This window comes from Sprattus sprattus, assembly GCF_963457725.1.
Source record: "Sprattus sprattus genome assembly, chromosome: 21".
Taxonomy (NCBI): Eukaryota; Metazoa; Chordata; class Actinopteri; order Clupeiformes; family Clupeidae; genus Sprattus; species Sprattus sprattus.
The window spans coordinates 10164715-10187214 of record NC_137919.1 but is presented as its reverse complement, the minus strand read 5'-3'; the positions used below and the strand labels follow the sequence as shown (position 1 = coordinate 10187214).

The following is a 22500-nucleotide window of genomic DNA, read 5'->3' as shown; positions in this document are numbered from 1 at the left end:
TATCTGTGTGTTTGTGTTTGTGTGTGTTTGAGGGGGGGGCTCTCTGCCTGGTGTACAACAGAGAGAGAGGGGGGGGGGCAATTGAATAGAAGAGAGGGAGAAATAAGAGAGAGATAAAACAGAGGCCGAAAGACAGCACAGAGAGATGAAGAGAAAGAGATGGAGAAAAAGAGGTGGGGAGAAAGAGATGGTTTTGTCACACATCTAAGTGTGGCACCTCATAGCAGGAAGCAACATGTGTTATTGGCAGTGTGACTACCACATGACCCACACGTGTCATTATGATTTCAGGTGTGTGTGTGTGTGTGTGTGTGTGTGTGTGTGTGTGCGCGCGCCAGGAGGCACATCACTGATAATTACAAATGTATATTCATATTCATTATTTTCCAGCCATCCTGAATGATCACACCTCCGTATGTGTGTGTATGTGTGTGTATGTGTGTGTGTGTGTGTGTGTGTGAGTGTCCGTGTTGGTCTCTGCCTAGAAAACACAGCATCCCTCCCTGGGTACCAAGCCAGTGCTTAATGTGTCTGCTGTGTATGATGCATACACAACATTACATTCAAATGTATTCACAAGTGCTGCAGACTGTCACAACAGTGTTTGCCTCCACCGGAGCAGTAGAATGTGCAGGAGTGTGTAAATCACAGCGGAGACTTAAGAACAGGGTTCACTAGGAACATATCAGCACAACTCTGCATTAAGATGAATGCTTTTATTTTGCTTCAGCTCAACTTACTGGCATTACTTTATTTACTGGGGACAGAGTACTGCAGAGAGAGGGGGGGGGGGGGAGAGAGAGAGAGATGGGATGGAGAGAGCAGGGATAGACAGAGAAAGAGAGAGAAAAGAGAGGGAGAGAGGGGGGAGTGGGATAGATTGAGATGGGGAGAGCAGGGATAGACAGAGAGAGAGAAAAAAAAGAGAGGGAGAGAGGCGGAGAGAGTTAGAGAGATATATGGAGAGAGATAGAAAGAGGAAGGGAGATAGAGAGGGAGAGAGATATAGACAGAGAGAGAGCGGAAGAGAGAGAGAGAAAGAAAGAGAGGGGGAGGAGAGGGAGATAGAGGGAGGGATAGACATAGAGAGGGGGAGAGAAATACTGGGAGAAAGGGATAGACAGAGAGAGATAGACAGAGGGAGAGAGAGATAAAGAGAGAAAGAGGGGGAGGGAGAGAAAGAGCGAAAGGGAGAGGGAGAGAGAGGGAGAGAGAGGGAATAAGAGAGGGAGTGAGAGAGAGAGGGAGAGAGAGGGAGTGAGAGAGTGAATGCTCTGGAGGCTTGAGAGTAATGTAATATTTAGTGCTGGTGGCTTTTCTTCTGTCTTTCTCATAAGTTGGGCTGTTTGTCATATTGGAGGGTTGCTCTGAAAGTGCCTGAGTGAAATTCAGCAGAAGTGAAAATAATTGGGCAGACCCACAGGGACCCAGCCACCCCCTCGCTCTCTCTCTCTCTCTCTCTCTCTCTCTCTCACACACACACACACACACACACACACACACACACACACACACACACACACCTAAACCACTCCTGTCACCAGCACAACTGAAGGAGAAGGAGCAGCATAGCTTTCCCTCACAGGTCTGTCCTCTCCTCCAACCATTAGCTGACCTCACCTCAGACTTTTCTATTCTCATCTATCTTCCTTCTCTCCGGCCTTCTCTCTTCCTTCTCGTCCCTCTCTCTGTCTCTCTCTCACTTTCTCTCTCTCTCTCTCCTCTGCATGTCTCATTGTCTTCAGTTTTCTTCTCTCCCATTCTCTCTTTTCTTCACGTCTTCCCTCTCTCTCACTCCTCTTTTCCTCTCTCTGTGTCTTTGGTTTATTCGTGGCTCAGCAGCCCCACCCTCAGGAGAGATGGAGAATTACAGGCTACAGATCCTCAGCAAATATCAGATATGGATAGAGAAAGAGGGGACAGAAAGAGATGGAAGGAGAGAGAGAGGGGAGGGGTAGAGGACTTAGAGAGGAAGGGTGTGTGGGGGGGAAAGAGGGAGGAAATATAGAGAGATGAAGAGAGAGATGAAAGAGAGAGAGAGGGAGGAAAATTGGAAGAGAAAGGGAGACAATCCTAAATCTGTGCTGACAGATTGTGTGGCGTAGATTGTGAAGCAGCATTGGGAGGCGTCACAGAGAGTGAGTGTTAATATGGGATGACTGTCTGTGTGCCACGGCAGAGAGAAAGGGAGAGAGAGAAAGAGAGCAAGAGAGAGAGAGAGGGAGGGAGAGAGGGAAAGAGGAGATGGAGGGGAATATAGCATCCACAGAGGCCATCCATCCCAAGTATTTACACAGACAGAAAGATAGAGAAATCAGATCAAGTGGATGTGTAAAAAAGAGTTAAGGCAGAAGGTAGATGTGTGTGTTTGTGTGTGTGTGTGTGTGTGTGTGTGTGTGTGTTTGTGTGTGTGTGTGTGTGTGTGTGTGTGTGTGTGTTAGTGTGCGTGAAAGAGAGAGTGCTAGAGAGTGAAGAGAGAGGGTGTGAGTGTTGTCTTGTTGTTGATGAGGCAAACAAACCCATTTAAAGTACCGCAATCAGAAATAAAGCCTGAGGTCAATGTCAAGTCTCTCTCTCTATGTTATATTCAAACAGGCTTGACTGGAATCACCACCGCAGTAGCCCAAACACTAGCCATGTAACAACATGCACGAGATACCATTCTCTCTCCTTCTCATTACTGGTGTGTGTGTGTGTGTGTGTGTGTGTGTGTGTGTGTGTGTGTGTGTGTGTGTGTTTGTGTGTGTGTGTTTGTGTGTGTGTATGTGTGTGTGTGTGTGTGTGTGAGCATCATCATCAGGGGTGTATGTGTGTATGGGCACCATCAGGAGTGTGTGTGTGTGTGTGTGTGTGTGTGTGTGTGTGTGTGTGTGTGTGTGTGTGTGTGTGTGTGTGTGTGTGTGTGAGAGTGTGTGTGTGTTTGCGTGAGTGCCCATCTCCACCAGACGGATCAACAGCAGGCTATCGCTGCAGATTCCCCCTCAAACAGTCACAGATATACAAACACAACATGGCATGTTCTAGTACACACATATGGTGGGACACAAATATCCACCCACACATGCATACACTCATATGCATTACTCTCACACACACACACACACACACACACACACACACACATACACACACACACACACACACACTTCAAACTTACACATCAGTGCTAGAATTCTTTCCCGGGCCCTCTGGAGGTTGAAAGCATTGAGTATAGCTTGAGACTCTCTGGAGGAGGCACTCGGAGGGTTGCGCACAGGCAATTCAGCACTCAAAGAAAACAGCAAACACTCTGACACACACACACACACACACACACACACGTAGTCTACCAGAGCCCTTGGGAGCATAACTCAATTGAAATATCAGGTGAAAAGGTTAAAGCATGTCAAGCTGTCAAAGGAATTACCGTAAAGTGCCTGTGACTGAGACATGTTTTTTGTGTGTGTGTGAATGTGGTGCATGTGTGTGTGTGTGTGTGTGTGTGTGTGTGTGAGAGAGAGAGAGAGAGAGAGAGAGAGAGAGAGAGAGAGAGAGAGAAAGTTTGTGGACATAGATCTTTTTTTGTATTTCACATGTGCATTTTGCGTACTAATTGTGCATGCCTGCACATGTTCATAAATATATTTAATTCTGCATATGTGGACATCTGTGTGAGTTTGAGTGCACATGCGAGAAGGCATACATCACTTGTTGTTTTCATCGGTGTGTGTGTATGTGTGGTGGTGATGTGGAGGGGGTTTTGAGCTGAATTATTCAGGATTTCTGCTTTTTCACCTACTTTTATCCGGGGAGGGGTGTGTGTGTGTGTGTGTGTGTGTTGGGGGGGGTGGTGTCACAGATGGGGAGAAGAACGGAGTCAGCAAGAACACTTCGCGCCACACAGACGGCACAGACGCAGGACACCAGGCACAGAACACAGCATTAATAGCTGCTTGGCATGTACTTACAGGAGTGTGTATGTCTGTTTGTGTGTGTGTGTGTGTGAGTATGTGTGTGTTTGTGTGTGTGTGTGAATGCCATTAAGAAGGAGTCCAAAACAAGTGTGATTATGTGTATGTGAGTGTGTTAGAGGACAACGGTAAGTACTTGTGGCTGCTCTATCTAGTGTGTGTGTGTGTGTGTGTTTGCGTGTTGGGGTGCAAGTTACTGTGTGTGTATGTGTGTGTGTGTGTGTGTGTGTGTGTGTGTGTGTGTGTGTGTGTGTGTGTGTGTGTGTGTCTGTGTAGGTGTGTGTGTAAGAGACTGAAAGAAGAAGGAAATGAAACAGAGAGAGAGATGGAAGAGTAAGCAATTTCACAATGGCAGAGGGCAGTGTGTGTGAGAGTGTGTGAGTGTGTGAGAGAAAGAAGTGGAGTGTGTGTGTCTGTTGTCCCTGTCCCCTTCCTCTCCTCTACCATCTGCTGCAGTTTTGGCCACGCTCCCTTCCCTTGTTTGCAGTGAGACATGCCAACATCCCTCCCCACACACACACACACACACACACACACACACACACACACACACACACACACACACACACACACACACACACACACACACACACACACACACACACACACACACACACACACACACACACATATCCCTCCCCCAAAGCAAGCCATCCATCTCTCCACCCTACCCCTCTCTTTATCCTTCTATCCCGACGCCCCTCTCTCTATTCCTCTACTTCTCTCTCTCTCCCTCTTTCATCTCTATATCTCCCTGTCCATCTCTGCCTTCTTTCTCTACTTCTTCCTCTATACCTCTCTCCATCCCTGCATTCTTTCTCTATTTCTCTCACTTTCCCTCTCTCCTCTCTCTATCCCCCAATCCATCCCTTCCTGCACCTCTCTTCATCTCTCTCCACCCTCTTTCTCTATCACTTCCTTTTTTCTCCATCTGTCTGTATATCTCCTATTTCTCTATATTTCTCCTCCCTCTCTCCACCCTACGTCTCTATCCATATCCCTCTTCACCTCTGTCTCCATCTCTTCACCTTTCTTTATATACCTCTCTCTATCTCTTCCTTCTCCTATCTATCTATCCCTCCCTCCTCTCTCTCTACCCCTCTCTCTGTATCCCTGTCCTCCATCTTTTCACTCAACGCCTCTCTCTCTAACCCTCTCTCTTCTCCTCAGTCTGTATTCCTCTCCATCTCTTTCTTCTCCTCTCTATATGTTCTGTTCATCCTTCCATCATCCTGCATCTCTGCTTGTTTGCTCTCCACCCAAAGGCCATCCCCACAAACTGGCTTGTGTCGCCGTGGCGATAAATGTCTCGGCGCTTTCGCTCGTCACCTCCAGACAAAACAATCATGGCAACCCTACACTCTGACTCTTACTCCCGACCTAAAATCTCTTCTTCTTCTGGACCTTGGCACTCCTGTTCTCAGTCACGCACCATCTCTCACACGGCTCATCCTTTCCAAAAGCAATATCACTTTTTCTTTTTTTCTCCTTCATCGCGGTCTACATTGACCTCTCTTCCTCGATCCATTCACCCGCCCAACCCAACACAAATGCCCCTCTCCCCCTCCAGGTCTCCAAAAAGAATCACCTCATTGTCTTACAACCCTCTCCTTCTCTCTAAATGTAATGGCCTCTTTCATTCTCGCCCTCTCCCTCCCACACACACACACACACACACACACACACACACACACGCGCACACACACACATACATCTATTGGACTGGGGTCTCATGAGGGTTGGTTTGTTTCGGTGTGTGTGTGTGTGTGTGTGTGTGTGTCAGTGATGGGATCTCATGAGGGTTGGTGTGGCTGTTTGGGGGTCAACAGATGGCATCTTTCCGGTTGACGTAGCAACCATCTAGAGAATGGTGGTGGCATTCCGACTGGGGGCACAGATAGGGCAATGGCTTCCCAACACACACTCACACACCATCAGAAAAACACACACACACACAAAGACACACACACACACACACAAACACACAGTGGCGCAAAAAGTGGGTATGCGCTGTATGCGGCGCATAGGGGCGCCGCACCCATGGAGGCGCCAAAGCGATGGTAAAAAAAAAAATAATATTAAAATGTTTGGGGTATTTTCTATATATAGCTACTGTTGTGCGTTTCTAAATAATTTCTGCATTTCCTTAATGTTATATAACATTTTAGAGGACTAAAGAGGCTAGAGTAGGCGCCTCATCTCTTAAGATTCCATAATAGAATTTTGACATAGAAGAGGGAGCGTGAGCGCCGTGACCGCTGAACACACAAGCAGTTAGAACTAGCCTACGAGTAGTGAGTTGGTTGGATGGAAGATGGATAAAGCAAAAAAAAAGGGGGGGGGGGCGCCAAAATTGTTGCTGCATACCCCCCTGACACTGGGCAGTTGCATCCCTGCAAACACACACACACTGTCTCTCTCCATCTTTAACACATATGCACACATACTCACGCATGCACAGTCCAGTGCTCTCCATATGCTCATCATCGCTCACCAGAAAGGCAGAGACCACTCAGCACACTGTCTGTCCTCCCCTTCAACCCTCCCCACCTCCTCATCTCCCCACCCCACCTCCTCATGTCTCTCCTGGTGGACTGGCAGATGCTACAAACACTTCACCCCTCTCACAGGCCTCATGGTGCAGTGTGCTCTCCTCTTCCTCGTGTCAAACGATCGCACCTCTTCCGCACGTCAAACTCTCTCACCTCTTCCTCACGTCAATCTCTCTGTGCTCTTGCTCAAGTCAAACTCTCTGCCCCTCGCCCATCTCTCATGGTGGACTCCTTTATGCTGCCAACTCCTCTTCCTCTTCCTCTTCATCGTGTCAAATTCCTCTTCACCTCTGTCTATTCCATGCCCTGGTGCTGTTTCTATGATATCCATCTGCTGACTATGTAATGATGGATTATTTATGAGGGAAACTTTTTTACCCCCCCAAAAAAGATGATTTGACAATTTGTTGTCCTTAATGAGGGCTTCTGGCAGATATTCATCTGTGTCCTTGGCAACTACAGCTGAAGATGACTTACTCTGTTTAATATGATATATAATTGAGATATAATATCTCCCTCTACAAGACAGATCATTTGTTTCTCTCATTCCCCTCAACCAATTATGTTATACTGTATCTATCTCACCCTCTCTCTCCATCTCTCCATCTATCTTTCTGCTGTTTGATGTTCATTACTCTCTCCCCCTGTGCAATGCAAACAGAGAGAGCCTGCCTCTGTCACACACTCTGTCCCAGGTCAATCTGTGTTTGCTCCAAACACCCTTCACATTCGATTTCTCTCGGCCGGCTCAGGCTCAGGCTCAGTGCCTGTTCACTGTGCCAGGGGCAGGGACCAGTGGAGCCTGGCGCCGGTCGGATCGCCATGGACACCATTCATACCCCCCTCCCACCCCCTCCATCATCATCTCTCCATCCCCACTCATCTCTCTGGCCTTCACTCGAGCCCTCCCCCTGAGATGCCCTACTGATCACAGACAGCTAACTGGGGCTACGCTAATGGAACACTCAGATGCCCGTCGCCATAGAGACAAGCCTCTGTGTGTCACTACGCTAAAGCTCTCTCTCTCTCTCTCTCTCACTTTACCTCCTCCTCTCGCTCTCACTTCAACTCTTCCTCACGCTTCACTTAAACTCTTCCTCTCTCTCTCTCACTTTAACCCTCCCTCACTATCTCTCTCTCACTTAAACCCTCCCTCTCTCTCTCCTTGTCTCGCTCTCACGTTCACTCTTCCTCTCTCTTACCCTCACTCTCACTTCAACTCTTCCTCTCTCTCTCTCACCCCCTCTCTCTCTCTCTCACTTTTACTCTTCATTTCTTCCTCTCCTCTCTGTGTCTCTCATTCCACACTTATCCAAGCACAATAAAGCATATTTCTGGAAGGTCTGGTTTGATCTGGTTTCTAACTCTTTTGTTTCCCAAAGACTGATGTAAAAGCAGCTGACCTCGACTGTGAATAAGGGAAAAGTCGCAGAACAGAAGAAGAAAGGGAAAGGAAATAGAGAGAGTGAGAGAGAAAAAGAGAGGGAGAGCTAAAAGTAAGAGATAGATCAAATTAATGACTGTGAAAAGCTGATGAAAATGTACAAAAGAAAGCATGGACTATTATTATCGTACGGTCACTTGCGCCCCCCCCCCCTTCCTGGACTAGCAATTACCGGGAGTCTGTCAGGGTGGGTAATTGAAAAAGCACCAGTCTCCTCAGGAGCCAATGAGAATGATATAGAATACCGTGCTTTACACTGATTCCACTTGACTCCTCATCAAATGGTATCATGCTTACCATCAGGCCCTTCTATCTACTGATGGAGCGCGATTGCCTCTGTGTGTGTGTGTGTGCGTGGGAGTGTGTGTGTGTAAACAGCAGACATCAGTTATGCTCAGCTCTCTCTATGCATGGAAAACGAGGCAAGGAACTCATGAGACAGTGAAAAATGCAACTAGACAAGCGGTTCGTCTCTCTCTCTCTCTCTCTCTTCAACTTTCTTTCTATCCCTTCCTCATTCTGCCCGCACTTGAGTTCCCTTACTGTGCGTTCACTAAAGAAACAAATAAATAAGTCCTGCTCAACCTCCGTTTCCCCTGTGAGAATGGCTACAGCAGAAGAAAAGGCCAGGCACAACATTCAGGAATATTCAGATAAGCACACACACACACACACACACACACACACACACACACACACACACACACACACACACACACACACACACACACACACGGCTACACATACAGACAGGGTGAGCGCCCCCAGACCACGACTGATGGAGATGAGCTGTCACCATGACGATGGCCTCGGATCAACACAGATATGACTGGAGGGTAGGAGAACTAATACACACACACACACACACACATGGCCATGTTGAGGGCAAGCTATGCAGTACCTCAGTATTGTATAAAGCACAGGTTCTCAGACTTCTGCAATGTATTATATGCAAAATAAATGTACATATTTATTATGGGTCTCTTCTATCATTATCAAATGCATCATTCCTACAAAACCTGCGTTTATTAAGTCTCAGCTCAATGTGCAACATGAGCTGGCCTTGTTCTGCAAAGCTGTTGAATGCTTCTCTCAACTTTGGACAAACACAGCCTCAGGTTGTCCTCAATCAGAGCGCGATTGCAGTATTTGAGCACTGTCGGTTTTTGAAAAGCCTGCCCTGCACACGTGAGAGGAAGCACAAGGGAGGAGAAGTTTCACAGCTGCATCTGAGAGTTGGCCTCCCTGATGTCGCTCTTCAGTTTTATAAGCTGTCCCTGTGTTTCTAAAGACACCTATTTTGCCTCCACTCACTAAGTGGACCCTGTTGGATCTTTGATGATCAAGGGCATCACATTGTTCTTTCATAGAAATCAGTGAGGGATTGTCTTTTATGTCAGGGTCCAAGTGTTACTTTAATTTGCAGTGTTTCGTGCTGTCATGAGCAAGTTCCTCCGCCAGTTACCAAAACAAATGCACACTATGAACGTGACTCCGATGTGCCGGTAACCTGAAAACTGCACACTGCGGACGTGGTTCCGATGTGACAGGTTACGCAAAACTAAAGTGCAAAAAACTGTCAGTATTTTAATATACTGAAAGGCTGTGGTTAACTCTACTGAAACTGTTGTTAACACTACTGAAAGACTGTCGTTAACACTACTGAAACTGTTGTTAACACTGTCGTTAACACTTCTTAAAGGCTGTCATTAACACTACTGAAACACTGTCGTTAACACTACTGAAACAGTGCCTTTAACACTACTGAAAGGCTGTCGTTTACACTACTGAAACAGTGCCGTTAACACTACTGAAAGGCTGTCATTTACACTACTGAAACAGTGCCGTTAACACTACTGAAAGGCTGTCGTTAACACTACTGAAAGACTGCTGTTAACAATACTGAAACACTGCCGTTAACAATACTGAAATAATGTTGTTAACACTACTGAAAGACTGTCGTTAACACTGTCATTAAAACTACTGAAATGCTGCCGTTAACATTACTGAAAGACTGCAAAACGGATCAAGGTACGAAACTATCGATATGCAAGTGGTATGTTATGTCTGTACTATCTTATGTACTTGTGGATGTCTGCCAAATTGTGTTGTCAAGATTTCAAGTCACAACTGCGATCAGTTGGTGCAACTGTAATCCACACCCCTTGCATTGTGACCACACGCAAGACCTTAAAAAGTAAATATTTCCAAGAACAGCTGCCAGAGCCCAGCTTATTAGAGAGATAAGATGGAGAGGAGTCTTCCTGTATCTGCTTACCCCCGAGCACAGATGTCTTTTAAATCACAACATGTCCTCCATTTCCCTGCTGTGACCAGGTCTACACTCTCTTCCAATGGAGAGTAAATCAAATAAACAAAGAAGCTAAAAGATAGTCGAAGAAACTAATAGCAGGACTAAGAGGAAGAAAAACAAAAAGTGAATGTCTTCACATAGCTGGATGCAGACTTTTCTTAATAGCACCATCGTCAAAGGTCTGAAGTGTGTATAGAGCCCATTTAGTTTCAAATCTATATAACTGTCTGGAGAAAAAAAGACAAAAAGCTGTAGATCTACTTCATGAACCTGAGGCCACTTCTCCCGAAATGAGAGATTTTTCAGTAAACGGCCACAACCCCCATTGCTCTGCCATGACCTGCAGCTTTGACTGCCATTCCCGTCTCTGTGTTGAAGTTACTGTCTGAATTCAGCATTGTGTCGAAGTTACTGTCTGAATTCTGCATTGTGTCGAAGTTACTGTCTGAATTCGGCATTGTATCGAAGTTACTGTCTGAATTCAGCATTGATGCCATTGTGTCAGCTCCCATGGGTACAGGGAAGAGTTTTGACAAGGGCAAGGAGTGTGTGAATGTGTGTGTGTGTGATAGTGTGTCTGTGAGACAGAGTGAGAGAGGTAGAGGAGTGGGAGGGAAGGAGACAGATAAATAAGTGAAGACAGATAAATAAATAAATAAAGTCCTCTAAATCTGGAGTCTGCAGACTTCACCCCCCTCTCTTTCAAGCCTAGGACTCATGTCTGATCTCCCTCCGCTTGTCTGCTGTTTGTCTGCCCACAGACTGCGGGGCAGATGTGTGTTGTTGTTTGGAAGACCTTGTGTGTGTCCTCTCCCTCCTCCCTCCCTCCCTCCCGCTCGCTCTCAACATGTCACCTTTCACCCGTGCTCTTGAAGTCTCCAGCACCAATTTGTTGCTTTTCTTCTGCCCTACCAATCCTGTTCCTTTCATCTTCATAACAGTCCTACAGCACCTACTCGCTCCCTTCTTTCTCTCACACACACAGACACAGACACACAGACACACACATTTCAGCTCTCTCACTGTTTCTCAAGCACAATTGAGTTGTTAGCTATTTTGTTTTTGTTTTCTGTTTTTCTTTAGGGGGGGGGGGGGGGGTTTAGTATGTCTTCATTTTACCTTTTGTTTGTTTCCTTGTTACTGGTAAAGAAGGAAACTTAGAAGTAAAGTCTCTTTCCTTCCCACACTTCTAGTTGTAGTCTCTGCATCAATCACTTTTTCTCTACTTTCAGCGTTTGGAATCCATTTATCTCTCTCTCAATCTCTCTCGCACTCCATGGCTGCGCTGGCTATAAATTGTGCCGATGTTCAAAAGAGTTTAAGGCTTCAGTTGCTTGTCTACCTGCCTGTTTGTCTGTGTGTTTGTGAGTCTGCTATGTGCCTGTCTCTCTGCCTACCTGTCTGCCTGCCTGCCTACCTTTTGTGCTGCAGAGGTGCCGCCCTCAGACTCACTATCTGCCACTCAACCTCGTGCTCACGAAGGTCACGTCAACATAGCCAGCGTCGCCGTGGCGACACCTCATACAGCTGCCCTTTCATTCTCCTGTGTGACCTTTGCAACTCGAGTGAGCGCTTACACAAACACACTCTTTTTTTATCCCAGTCTTTTCCCGCTGCCTTTAAAAGGCAGCCTGCTGACTCCTCTCTGATTATAACGTCTTGGAGGTTTAACTCGAACCAATGGCTCTCTTCTGGAGTGGCAGCGGCTAAGCTCTAAACGCTGAGCTTTAAACGTTGATAAATAAGAAAGTGATTTGACTTTTCTACCAAATGTTATATAATACACATAGCACTGTCGGTAGACACATCACTGGAACCTTCCATACCACTAAAACACGGCAGGGACATAGCCTATGGTGACATTGCCAGTGCAAATTTCAATATATCGCAGGTGAAGTTGGTAAATGCCTGAAACTAGTGGTTCGTGGGTCTCAAACAAATACCAGATGGATGTCTTTCAGTACTCTATACTGGTTTCTACATCACTGCATTTGCGTTGGCAGTGAATGTCTTTTGGTACTTGTTGTATTTGCATCTACTTATGACTGTATTATTGAATAATGTGTATTGCTGGTACTGGAAGATGGACATCTCAACAAATAGAGGTAGCAGTTAGATGAGAAGGATGCCATAAGGCAGGAGGGCCCTTTTCCCGAGAAATCATGGCGGACATGCCTTTTCTGAAAAAGCCTGTTGCAAAGATACCTTTCCTGATGAATTACCTGGCAAACATGCCGTCACTGAAAAACCACATAGCAGACACACCAAGGCGCTTTGGGGGACTTCTGAGGATTTTGACTGCGTCACGGGCCTTCAGAAAGGCACTTCTGAAAGGCCATGCCAACACCATGGTCTCCAGATGAGCACCTCTGAGGGTTACTGACTCCTCTAGACGCTCCGGCAATACCACAAGGCAGACAATTTCCAGAAACCGTACCTGACAAAAACTGAGACACCTGTTATCACAGGAAACTGTGCAATATGCACACAGTTAGGATAGATGTACCTATTGTTCTCCATCTCGATGTGGTCAAGTCTGATGACGTAAATAGAAACAAAGAACAGGGCAGAACAAAGGGGGGCTAGATCTATAAAAAGGGGGCATGGACACTTGACACTTAAGTTTTCTACTTTATCGCTCTTGCCTTATGCTTAGAGTCTTTGAGATGCTCCATGGACCAGCTCAGCAGTAGTTATCTCCTCTGAATTAAACCATTCAGTATATTCACACCTGTTTGCCTTGAGAAGATTCTTGAGAACTAACCCTAGCATTTTCTACAACACACATTTGCCTTTGCAGTGAATTTCTTTCAGTACTCTACACTGGTGTCTGCATGTCTTTCAGGACTCTATAATGGTGTCTGCATGTCTTTAAGTAATCTATACTGGTGTCTTCATCACTGAATTTGCCTCCATGAATGACAGAAACTACTAACAAGTACATTTATTTTACATAGCAGAGACCTAGCTGGAGTTAGGCCATAGCCTCCCACATTGAAGGGAACAGTATATCTACTCAGGCACACAAACATACATGGTAGCTCCCACACACACTCACACACACACACACTCAAGTACGCACACACGCACCACTGAATACACAAAATGAACTAAGTTCATTTCATTTCAACTGTAGTTAGGGAAATGCACTGATTACGGATTCCTTTGAAGTGCATGTGTGCTTCAAAGGAATCCTTTATTAGGTCATTTGTGTTTAACATCGGAGGGGATGGTGATGGTGAACACGACTCAGGCTTTTATCCATCACGTACAGAAGAGCTGTGTGTGTGTGTGTGTGTGTGTGAGTGTGTGTGTCCCTGGCTGTGTGTGTGTGAGTGAAGCGCGGTGGCACATTTGCTCCGAGCGGTTTGAGCCCAAGCCTCTTCAAAGAGACTTGCATGAGAGCTGCAATATTTGGCATAAACAATATCTTACCCTCTCGTTTGTAAACCCCCCCCCCCCCCCCCCCCCCCACCCCCCTTTTTTATGCAGAACAACTTCAAAAAAATACAATCTTCCCTCTGCATTATGAAAAGCAAACCTCGTATCAGCAATTTGCACAAATAAAAGCCTGAAGCCCCTCTGACAGACGAGAGTGCCGTTTGCGCGTCTCTCTCACTGCGGGCCAGGAAGCTTCATTAGGGAAGCCATTTAAAGAGCCAATCCCTGGCCACCGTCAGCGGTGCAGATGCTCCGGCTTCAAGGCATCATCTCCATCACTCAACGGTCTTAGGTGGCCCTGCCCATCAAATATGTTCTGCTGGTGTGTGTGTGTGTGTGTGTGTGTGTGTGTGTGCTGGCTCTGCAGAACTGATTAAAGGAGTTTGACATAATGTCTGCACACACACACACAAGCACATGCACACGCACACGCACACATACACATACACGCACACACACTGATTAAAGGAGTTAGAAACAATGTCTGCATACACACACACACACACACACGCACACACACACACACTGATTAAAGGCGTTTGACACAATGTCTCAGCCCTCTGCCTCTTCCTCAGTGGGATTTCAAATCCAAGAAACAAAGGAAGAAAAGAGAGAAGAAAGGAACGCGACGGCTGTGATGTTTTTTGGACAACCGCAGCAGCAGCAGAGCTGGTCCGTGTGCTGAGGATGATGGACTCCAGTGTGAGCACCCAGACGCTGGGGCAATGGAGCCTTTGAAATCCTTCAACGTTTCTTTTTTTTTTTGACGTTTAGAACATTCTCATTAAGCAATTTGTGTATCTAATGCCTGGACTGCAGTTGGGTTATAACTCCTGTAAGAGAGTAAGCCCGGTGTCGTGCTGTCATAATTCACCTTTTTGATCCAGTGTGGTATTTATGGTTGCCAGGTTCTCAGTGCTGTCATAGTTCACTGCACCTTTTTGATCCAGTGTGGTATTTAGGTTGCCAGGCTCTCAGTGTCACCCCTCAGGCTAAGTCCTTTCCTGTGGAGTGGTTTTATCCTGCGATGACATATTTGTTTAATGACGTCCTCTGATCCTCTATCTTACAGCTGTCATACGGTAATCTATCTGAGTTCTGTGGGGAAAGTGTTACTTTTATCAGATGATTCTCTGGTGTCTTACCGAGACTGTGACCGATTAAAACTCACCTCTCAATCGCTCCAAAACACATACGGACACATACAAGATGTACACACACACACACAAGGTCCCCACAGACACACACTGATGTGGAAATCTATACACAGACACACCCAGGTGCACTCTCAGACACACTGACACTGCCATGACAGGCCCCTTCACCCTGAACAGGCATATCTGTGTGACATGGTGTGTGTGTGTGTGTGTGTGTTGGGACGACAGGTGCGGCCTGTCAGACATGACTAAGTGATCACAGAGCCAGCAGGAGCAGCAGGTGACACGAGCTCCTGTCGTCAATAGGGCAGGCCCCTCACACAGAGGTGACATTATTACTCACCCCGTCTCCATGTGTCCTTCGCCCAAAACATCTCTTCATCTCTCTCTCTTTCTCTCATCCTCCTTCGCCTTAAACATCTCCTCATCTCTCTCTTTCTTTCCTCCTCCTCCGGCTTAAACATCTCCTCATCTCTCTCTTTCTCTCCTCCTTCTCTGCCCAAAACATCTCTTCATCTCTCTATTTCTCTCTCTCCCTCCACCCTACACTCCTTTCTCTCTCTTCCCCTGCCCTATCTTTCTACCTCCTCCCCTTCTTTCTGTCTCTCTAATATGTTTACCTGCTGCTCTCTTCTGTCGGTCAATATCACCCTCACATTTTGTCTTAGCCTCTCACTCCATCTTTCTATTTTTCTCTTAGACAAGGGAAGGCTTAACATCGGCAGCATGGCGGTGCATCTCTCTCTCTCTCTATGTTTCTGTCCACCCCTCTCTTTGTCTCTCCATCATTCTCCCTCTCCCTTCCTCTCTCTCAGGCTGGTGAGGGTGTGTCATGGGCAGCCGGTCTGCTTGGGGCAGTCTTTCTGTCTCTCTCTCTCAAACTCACTCTTGCCGTCTATGCATTTATTTCATCCCTCTGCCTCCATCCCCCCTCTCCCTCTCTGTCTCTCCATCCCTTCTCTCTCTCTCCCTCTCTCCACCTCTTCTCTCTCTCTCTCTCTCCCGCCTTCCGTCAGTGTGGCGAGGGCGTGACACGGCGAGGGCAGCGGGTCTGCACGGTGCCATGTGCTCGCCATATGCCGCGTCACGTCTCATAGTGTGGGCTGGCATGCGAGGTGGCACACGGGTCGAGAGATGCCAACCCCCCACCCCACCGCACCATCCTCTCCCGCACGCACTCAGCCACATTGGCCCTAATCACCACGGAGACACACTACAAATTGAATGTAATGGATTCAAAGGCATGTGTGCCCAGAAAGCACTAAACACCCCATAAGGAAAGGCAGGAAGGCCAACAAGGGAGGGAACATGCTAGAATGTTGACTAATTCTGTTGCCAAGGACGTTTCAGACGCCATGCTAAACATAAGCTGCACTGGAATTAACATGATCTTTGCGATGCTATTAAATATTTAAGATCAGCAGAAACTGAGTTCCTAGGTCCTATGTTAAAGAAAAAACACATGTAATAAGATAGTAGTTTAACATCAGTAGTTTAAAATGTTAAGATAAGTAGTTTAAAATGTTCATTTTACAGCATGTGTGCATCTTGCAGATGAGAGTGCTGAACAAGAGTTCCTATAGTAACAGATTTTAGATTTTGTAATCCCTAGCGACCCCTGTTGGGAGCATCTATACATTACATAAAGAAAAGCATCTGAGAATGGATTATATGATGTATGTATGCATAGGAAGGGGGTAAATCTGTGTTTTATGTGTGTGTGTGTGTGTGTGTGTGTGTGTGTGTGTGTGTGTGTGAGTGTGTGTGTGTGAGTGTGTGTGTGTGTGTGTGAGAGAGAGAGAGAGAGAGAAAGAGAGAGAGCACCAATAATCTTCAATAGAAGCCTATTCACCCCACATAGCAGAGAAGTACCCCTCCACACACACACACCTCCCTCCAACCACACACAGACCTCCCTCCACACACACACCTCCCTCCAACCACACACACACACACACACACACACACACACACACAAACAGTGAATGTTTTACACTCTCAAACATACATATACACAAACACGTAAACAAACAGACCCAGCAGGTTTCTCCTCTGTTTGGGTGCATTCTGACTTACCTTTGTGGAGCAGTAGCTTGTGTGTGTGTATGTGTGTGTGTGTGTGTGTGTGCAACACCCTGACAGGAAGCTGTCACAGTCCCAGCATGTCGAGAATCACATTAACTCACTCACACAATTCACTGAATCCAGTCATACTGCAACACAGCAGGACCGTGCTAAGGTAAACACACACACACACACACACACACACACACACACACACACACACACACTGCAACATTTCCAATGATTGTCTTCACTTCACAGTCACACTGTGTGATGTGTCAGGTTTGTGATTTGATGTGGGTACACGCGTCAGTGGTTAGATTTGTATATTAATGTTCAAGATGTGTGTGTGTGTGTGTGTGTGTGTGCGTGTGTGTGTGTGTGTGTGTGAGAGTGTGTGAATGTGTTTGAATAAATAGAAAGATAGATTTGACAGAAAAGTGACAGAAATAAAATATGACACACACACAAATGAGGCAATAAAGAAAAACACACAGATGGGGAAAACTTCATAAAAAAACACACACACAAAAGGAGTCAAATAAGATATAATAATAATAATAATAATGAAAGGGAAATATAACAAAATAAAGCATCACTTTATTTTATAAAGAGAAAAAATAAATAAAAATAAAACACGGAGAGAGAGAGATAGAAAGTGTGTGTGCTGGGGGGGGGGGGGGGGGGGGACAGGGGTGTAAAAACGTTTAGAACCACTTACTGAGATTACAGTCTATCCTGATACAATCTGGTGAGAGAGAGAGTGAGATGGTGAGATCAAATCAAAGGAGGAGGAAAGAAAAGAAGAGAAAGAGAGAGAGAGAGAGAGAGGGAGAGAAAAAGAGATAACATTTTACATCCTTCAAGGTACATGCTGCAGACAACCAAGCCTCTGCTTTGAGGGGGGCCACCATCCGGGGACACGCTACGAGTCAGACACACCCCTCTTCTCTTCCGCACCCCCCTCTCCCGACATCACACAGCAGCAGCTCACTCCGGCCCAGACCCGGGCCAGATCCCCACAGACCCGAGCCGGATCCACACCGGAATCAGCTGCTGTCTGGTTTGTGTTGGTCACCACGGCAACACCCCTCCCCCCCCCCACCCCTAAATCACTCACTGGCAATCCTCTCTCTCTCTCTCTCTCTCTTTCTCTCTCTCAGACATCCTAACTGAGGAGAAACTTGTATGCTAAGTGCAGCCCTGCTGCCGCTAGGGAGACTGTGAAGCTATGTTGCACTGTAAGTGCTGTCGTGGTCTCCATTACTCACTGCTCATTACTCATTACTCACTGCTCATTACTCATTACTCACTGCTCAGGCGTATGTTGGTTTGCCAGTGTGAGATTTTAGGGGCTCGGAAACAAAGAACATTTCGAGAAAAGGGTGATCTGCACGCCCCAGCCATGAAGCAGCCCCTTCTCTTGCCAGATAAACGCCCTGATCTTTCTGCTCATCAGTAACACATTAGATATATATGATACAAACATAAACGTTAATAAAAACACTTGATATCTTTACATGCTTGTTGTTATGTACATTCAATGGAGCAGCAGCAACAAAACTAGTTCAATATAAAATCTCTTTTCATATGAACTGTAACTAAATACTAGAGAGGTAGATTAAGGCTTCTTTGAAGCCGTGGCTGCTGTGTTCAGTTGTTTCTAAAATGGTGGACATATTATTGCAGGGTGCTTAGTTCTGATCTGACATTTCCTGTCCTCTGTCTCCCCCCAGTGGAGGTAGGCTGCCTGTGCGCACAGTTGTGGTGGCTGAGGCGTGATCTCGAGCTGTCAACCGCGTCAGAATAGTGGACACAAACAGCCAGGGACCAGGCTCACCGTCTAGAGAGGGACAGGGCAGACTCAATGGAGGGCGGGGCACGTGCTGTGACAAGCCCTTTATTTGTTTACAGCACAAACACATTTCCCCTAAGCTGTCTCTTTAGAGCTTGGAGACTTTGTGTGTGTGTTTGCTTGGCTGTGAATCTCTGGAGGCTTTTCACAGCCGATCCGGATAAAAGACGCATGGAAGTCGAGAGCCTTGTTGCTTGGCGCTTTTGTGGCACGTTTGTGGTAAGTCTGTCCCTATGCGTTTGTGTGTGTGTATGTGTGTGTGTATGTGTGTGTGTGTGTGTGTGTTTGTATGTGTGTGTGTATGTAAGTCGGTCCCTATGCTCGGTTTTGTGAGGATTAGCTGCTGATTAGTCTCAGTGGCCGCTGGATTAGTTTGCTAGTTAGCGGTCGCTAATTAAACAGAGTAAAGGTGTGAAGATGGCGTCCACAGGTGATATGCTGTGCTATGATGCAAGCGTCCTCAGCGGATATGATCATTAAGTAGCTCAGAGGTGAGAATCGATGGCTGGTCAGGCTGATTTATTTCTCACTCACTAATTGATTGATTGATTGATCCCCTTTGTAGCTGAGGGAGGGGACATGAAGGAAAAGTGTGTGTGTTTGTGTGTGTGTGTGTGTGTGTGTGTGTGTGTGTGTTGGTTTGTGTCTTATTTAAAGCATGGGTGGCTACACGTGTATCAGTGTGTGGACTGCGCCCTCTGGTGGTGACTGTTGGCTTGGCACGGTCAGGGAGCCGGTCTCTCTGGCTGTTTGTTCCTGAAGGGTCGCAGACATACAGGCCATTGAAGAGATGAAAAGTTCCATCAGCCTCGGGGCCCGGTGAGAGATGACAGAGAGAGGGAGAGAAAGAGAGATGGACAGAGAGAGAGATCAAGAAAGAAAGAGAGAGAGAAGGAGGAGAGAGAGAGAGAAATAGGTAGGCAGATAGAATAGAGTGGAGAGAAGGGGGAAGGATAGATAGATAGAAAGATAGATAGATAGATAGATAGATAGATAGATAGATAGATAGATAGATAGATAGATATTTAGATAGATAGATGGATAGACAGAATGTAATGAAGGTAGATGGAGGGATAGGGAAGGGTTTGTCTCCAGTGACATTCCCTCGTGGCCCAGAGTTCTCCTCTGTCCTGTCCCAGTACTGCTGCCTCCAGAACCCTGGAGCTTAAAGGGCCAGAGCCACATACCTGACAGGGCGCTAACAGAGGCACGACTGCAATACAGTTCACTGAATAAACACACACATCAGTGACATGACTAAGATGTTCATCACACCACGCTTGAAAATATCTGTGTTGTCTAGTCGTGTTGCAGGCAGTCAAGCCTTGCCTGACAGTATTATGCCGGTCCAGAGTAAATAAAGCAGTTTTATCAGAGCTAGCGCAGTGAGCACAAGCTCTCATGTGAACCCAAAAGGCTGGTGTTGTTCTTAGCCTTAGCCTTAGCCTTAGCTTAGCATTAGCACCCTGGCAGGCAGCGGGCAGCCATGTTGCCTTCTCCTGGAGGTCAGGAGGTCAGGGAGGGACAGGGATCAGAGATCTGCTGGAGAGAGACCCAGAGATCGACCTCTGGCTGGGGGGGGGGGGGGGGGCATGGATGGAGATGGAACCTGAGGTTAGTAAGAATGCGAGACCCAGGATGGGTCGGTGAGGTGTGACTGGGGGGGAGGGGGTGTGTGTGTGATACCTAGGTTGACGGTGAGCTTGACGCGCCCCCCGTCCAGCTCGAGCCGGAGTGTGTCGGCGGACTCTTTGGAGGTGGTGGCCATGAGGAGGCCGTAGGCTCGCTGGGACATGAAGCGCAGCGCCACATCCTCCGCCTCCGTGTGCATCGTCCGCGGCATCAGGATCTTCAGGTACATGCTGCCGTCGTAGCTCAGCACAGTCGCCTCTGCAGAGGGGGGACGCACACACACACACACACACACACATACACGCACACACATACACGCACACACACACACACACGCACACACGCACACGTACACACACACTCACACACACGTACACACACACACACACTCACACAGGTACACACACACACACACACACTCACACACTCACACACTCACACACACACACGCACATATGCAGACACAGGCACAAACACACACATACAAACACACACATGCATACACATGCATACACACACACACACATTCGTTACACCAATCAGTCATCCAGACATTCACCAATCAATCATCCATACATTCACCAATCAGATATCATTCATACATTCATCATCAGAGAAAGAGGGAAGAAGGGAGTTAGAAAAAACACGACCATGGCACGACTCAACGCACACACACACACACACACACACACACACAGGCATACACACACACATGTCTCTTCTATCGAACAGACAGAGCAGCAGATTGAGAGAGAGGGTGCCAGCAATGAAGGCCAGCACTCTGTGTATGGCACTCAAAATAAACACCAGCTCAAACGGCCTCCAGTCTGTGTGTCGAGTGTCGAGTGTCTCGCCGGAGACCCAACTCCATCTTTTGGTTCTGGATCGAGCCTTTCTTCTGCTGGCGCCAGTTCCTTTTGGATCCCGCCTGAGCGAGCAGACTGAGTGGTTTCAGGGCTCTGGATCCACCAGTGATGACATTATCACAGGCATGCAAAGCCATATGCACAACCCCCAACACAGCTCTCCTCTCCAACACACTTTTTAATCAAAGATCTTTGGACATTGGACCTCATTGACCCCACCATATTCCGTTTTATTAGCATGTCTATTTATTAGCACTTAATTTCCCTTGGGATCAATAAAGTATCCATCTATCTATCTATGTGTTCTTTTCATGTCACAAAACACAATACTTTATACTGGGAGAGATTGCCAAATTAAAGACTACATTTAGACCTGCAGCCATCTTCACAGTTTATACAGGGAGAGATTGCCAAATTAAAGACTACATTTAGACCTGCAGCCGTCTTTACAGTTTATACAGGGAGAGATTGCCAAATGAAAGACTACATATAGACCTAGAACCATCTGCATTAATATTCGTCTGCACAATTTCATCTGGTTTGATAAGACTATATTCAGGCAGAATTGTGTATAAATGGAAAGGATCCCACAGCTGTCAGAGCACCAGAGGTGTTATGTAATATAGATCTTCAGCCATCTTCCTCAAAGGCCTCTGCTCAGGACCATTCCACACTTGCGAGACATTTGTAATTAGATTCGGCTAATCTTCAGCGGCCTAATGGTGCGTATCGCTGGCCAGAGGCTCACAGGGTTGTCACGATACAATACAAGACAGCTGGGCCTTCAGGAAAAGACACAAGTGGTTTGATGCATTTCTAAGAGATCATGCAGTACACTGTGTCAACTCTAGAGGGCAGCAGAGATCTTTGGAAAATAAATACATCTCTTCTCTGAGTACAGAGCAAGACATCGTCAACATACGGAGAGACAATGCTTTCAGCTTATCATTGTTTTGCGGGAAATCACTGGGCCAGATGGCTATTTCCATGCACCAACGCCCTGTGAAACATTCCTTTTTCGCTCCACGAACACTTCTAACAGCGCTTCAGACAGAAACACACAGGCGATGCATTCGGCTGGCAGCTGACAGCCTCGCTCACCTACACACAATCCAACACAAAGCTCATCAGACAGATGATTGGTTCCCTCAGATGTCAGATCTGCCGTGAGTCAAAGATGTTGTGAGGACGCCCGTATCAGGCAAACGCCAAGCTGCCGGGAATC

At 46.8% G+C, this 22500-nt stretch overlaps 1 protein-coding gene across 1 annotated transcript in view; it reads right to left on the bottom strand.

Moving 5' to 3' along the window:
- The window catches only part of nrxn2b (neurexin 2b), a gene marked incomplete at its 3' end in the record, with an annotated part of 685387 nt that overhangs the window by 349379 nt on the left and 313508 nt on the right, over positions 1–22500 (bottom strand). The window contains exons 10-11 of the mRNA XM_080859771.1: positions 20464–20667; positions 17644–17670 (exon numbers count right to left, since the gene is read on the bottom strand). Coding sequence (XP_080715897.1) covers positions 17644–17670; positions 20464–20667 — 231 coding nt within the window. The remainder of the gene's footprint in view (positions 1–17643; positions 17671–20463; positions 20668–22500) is intronic.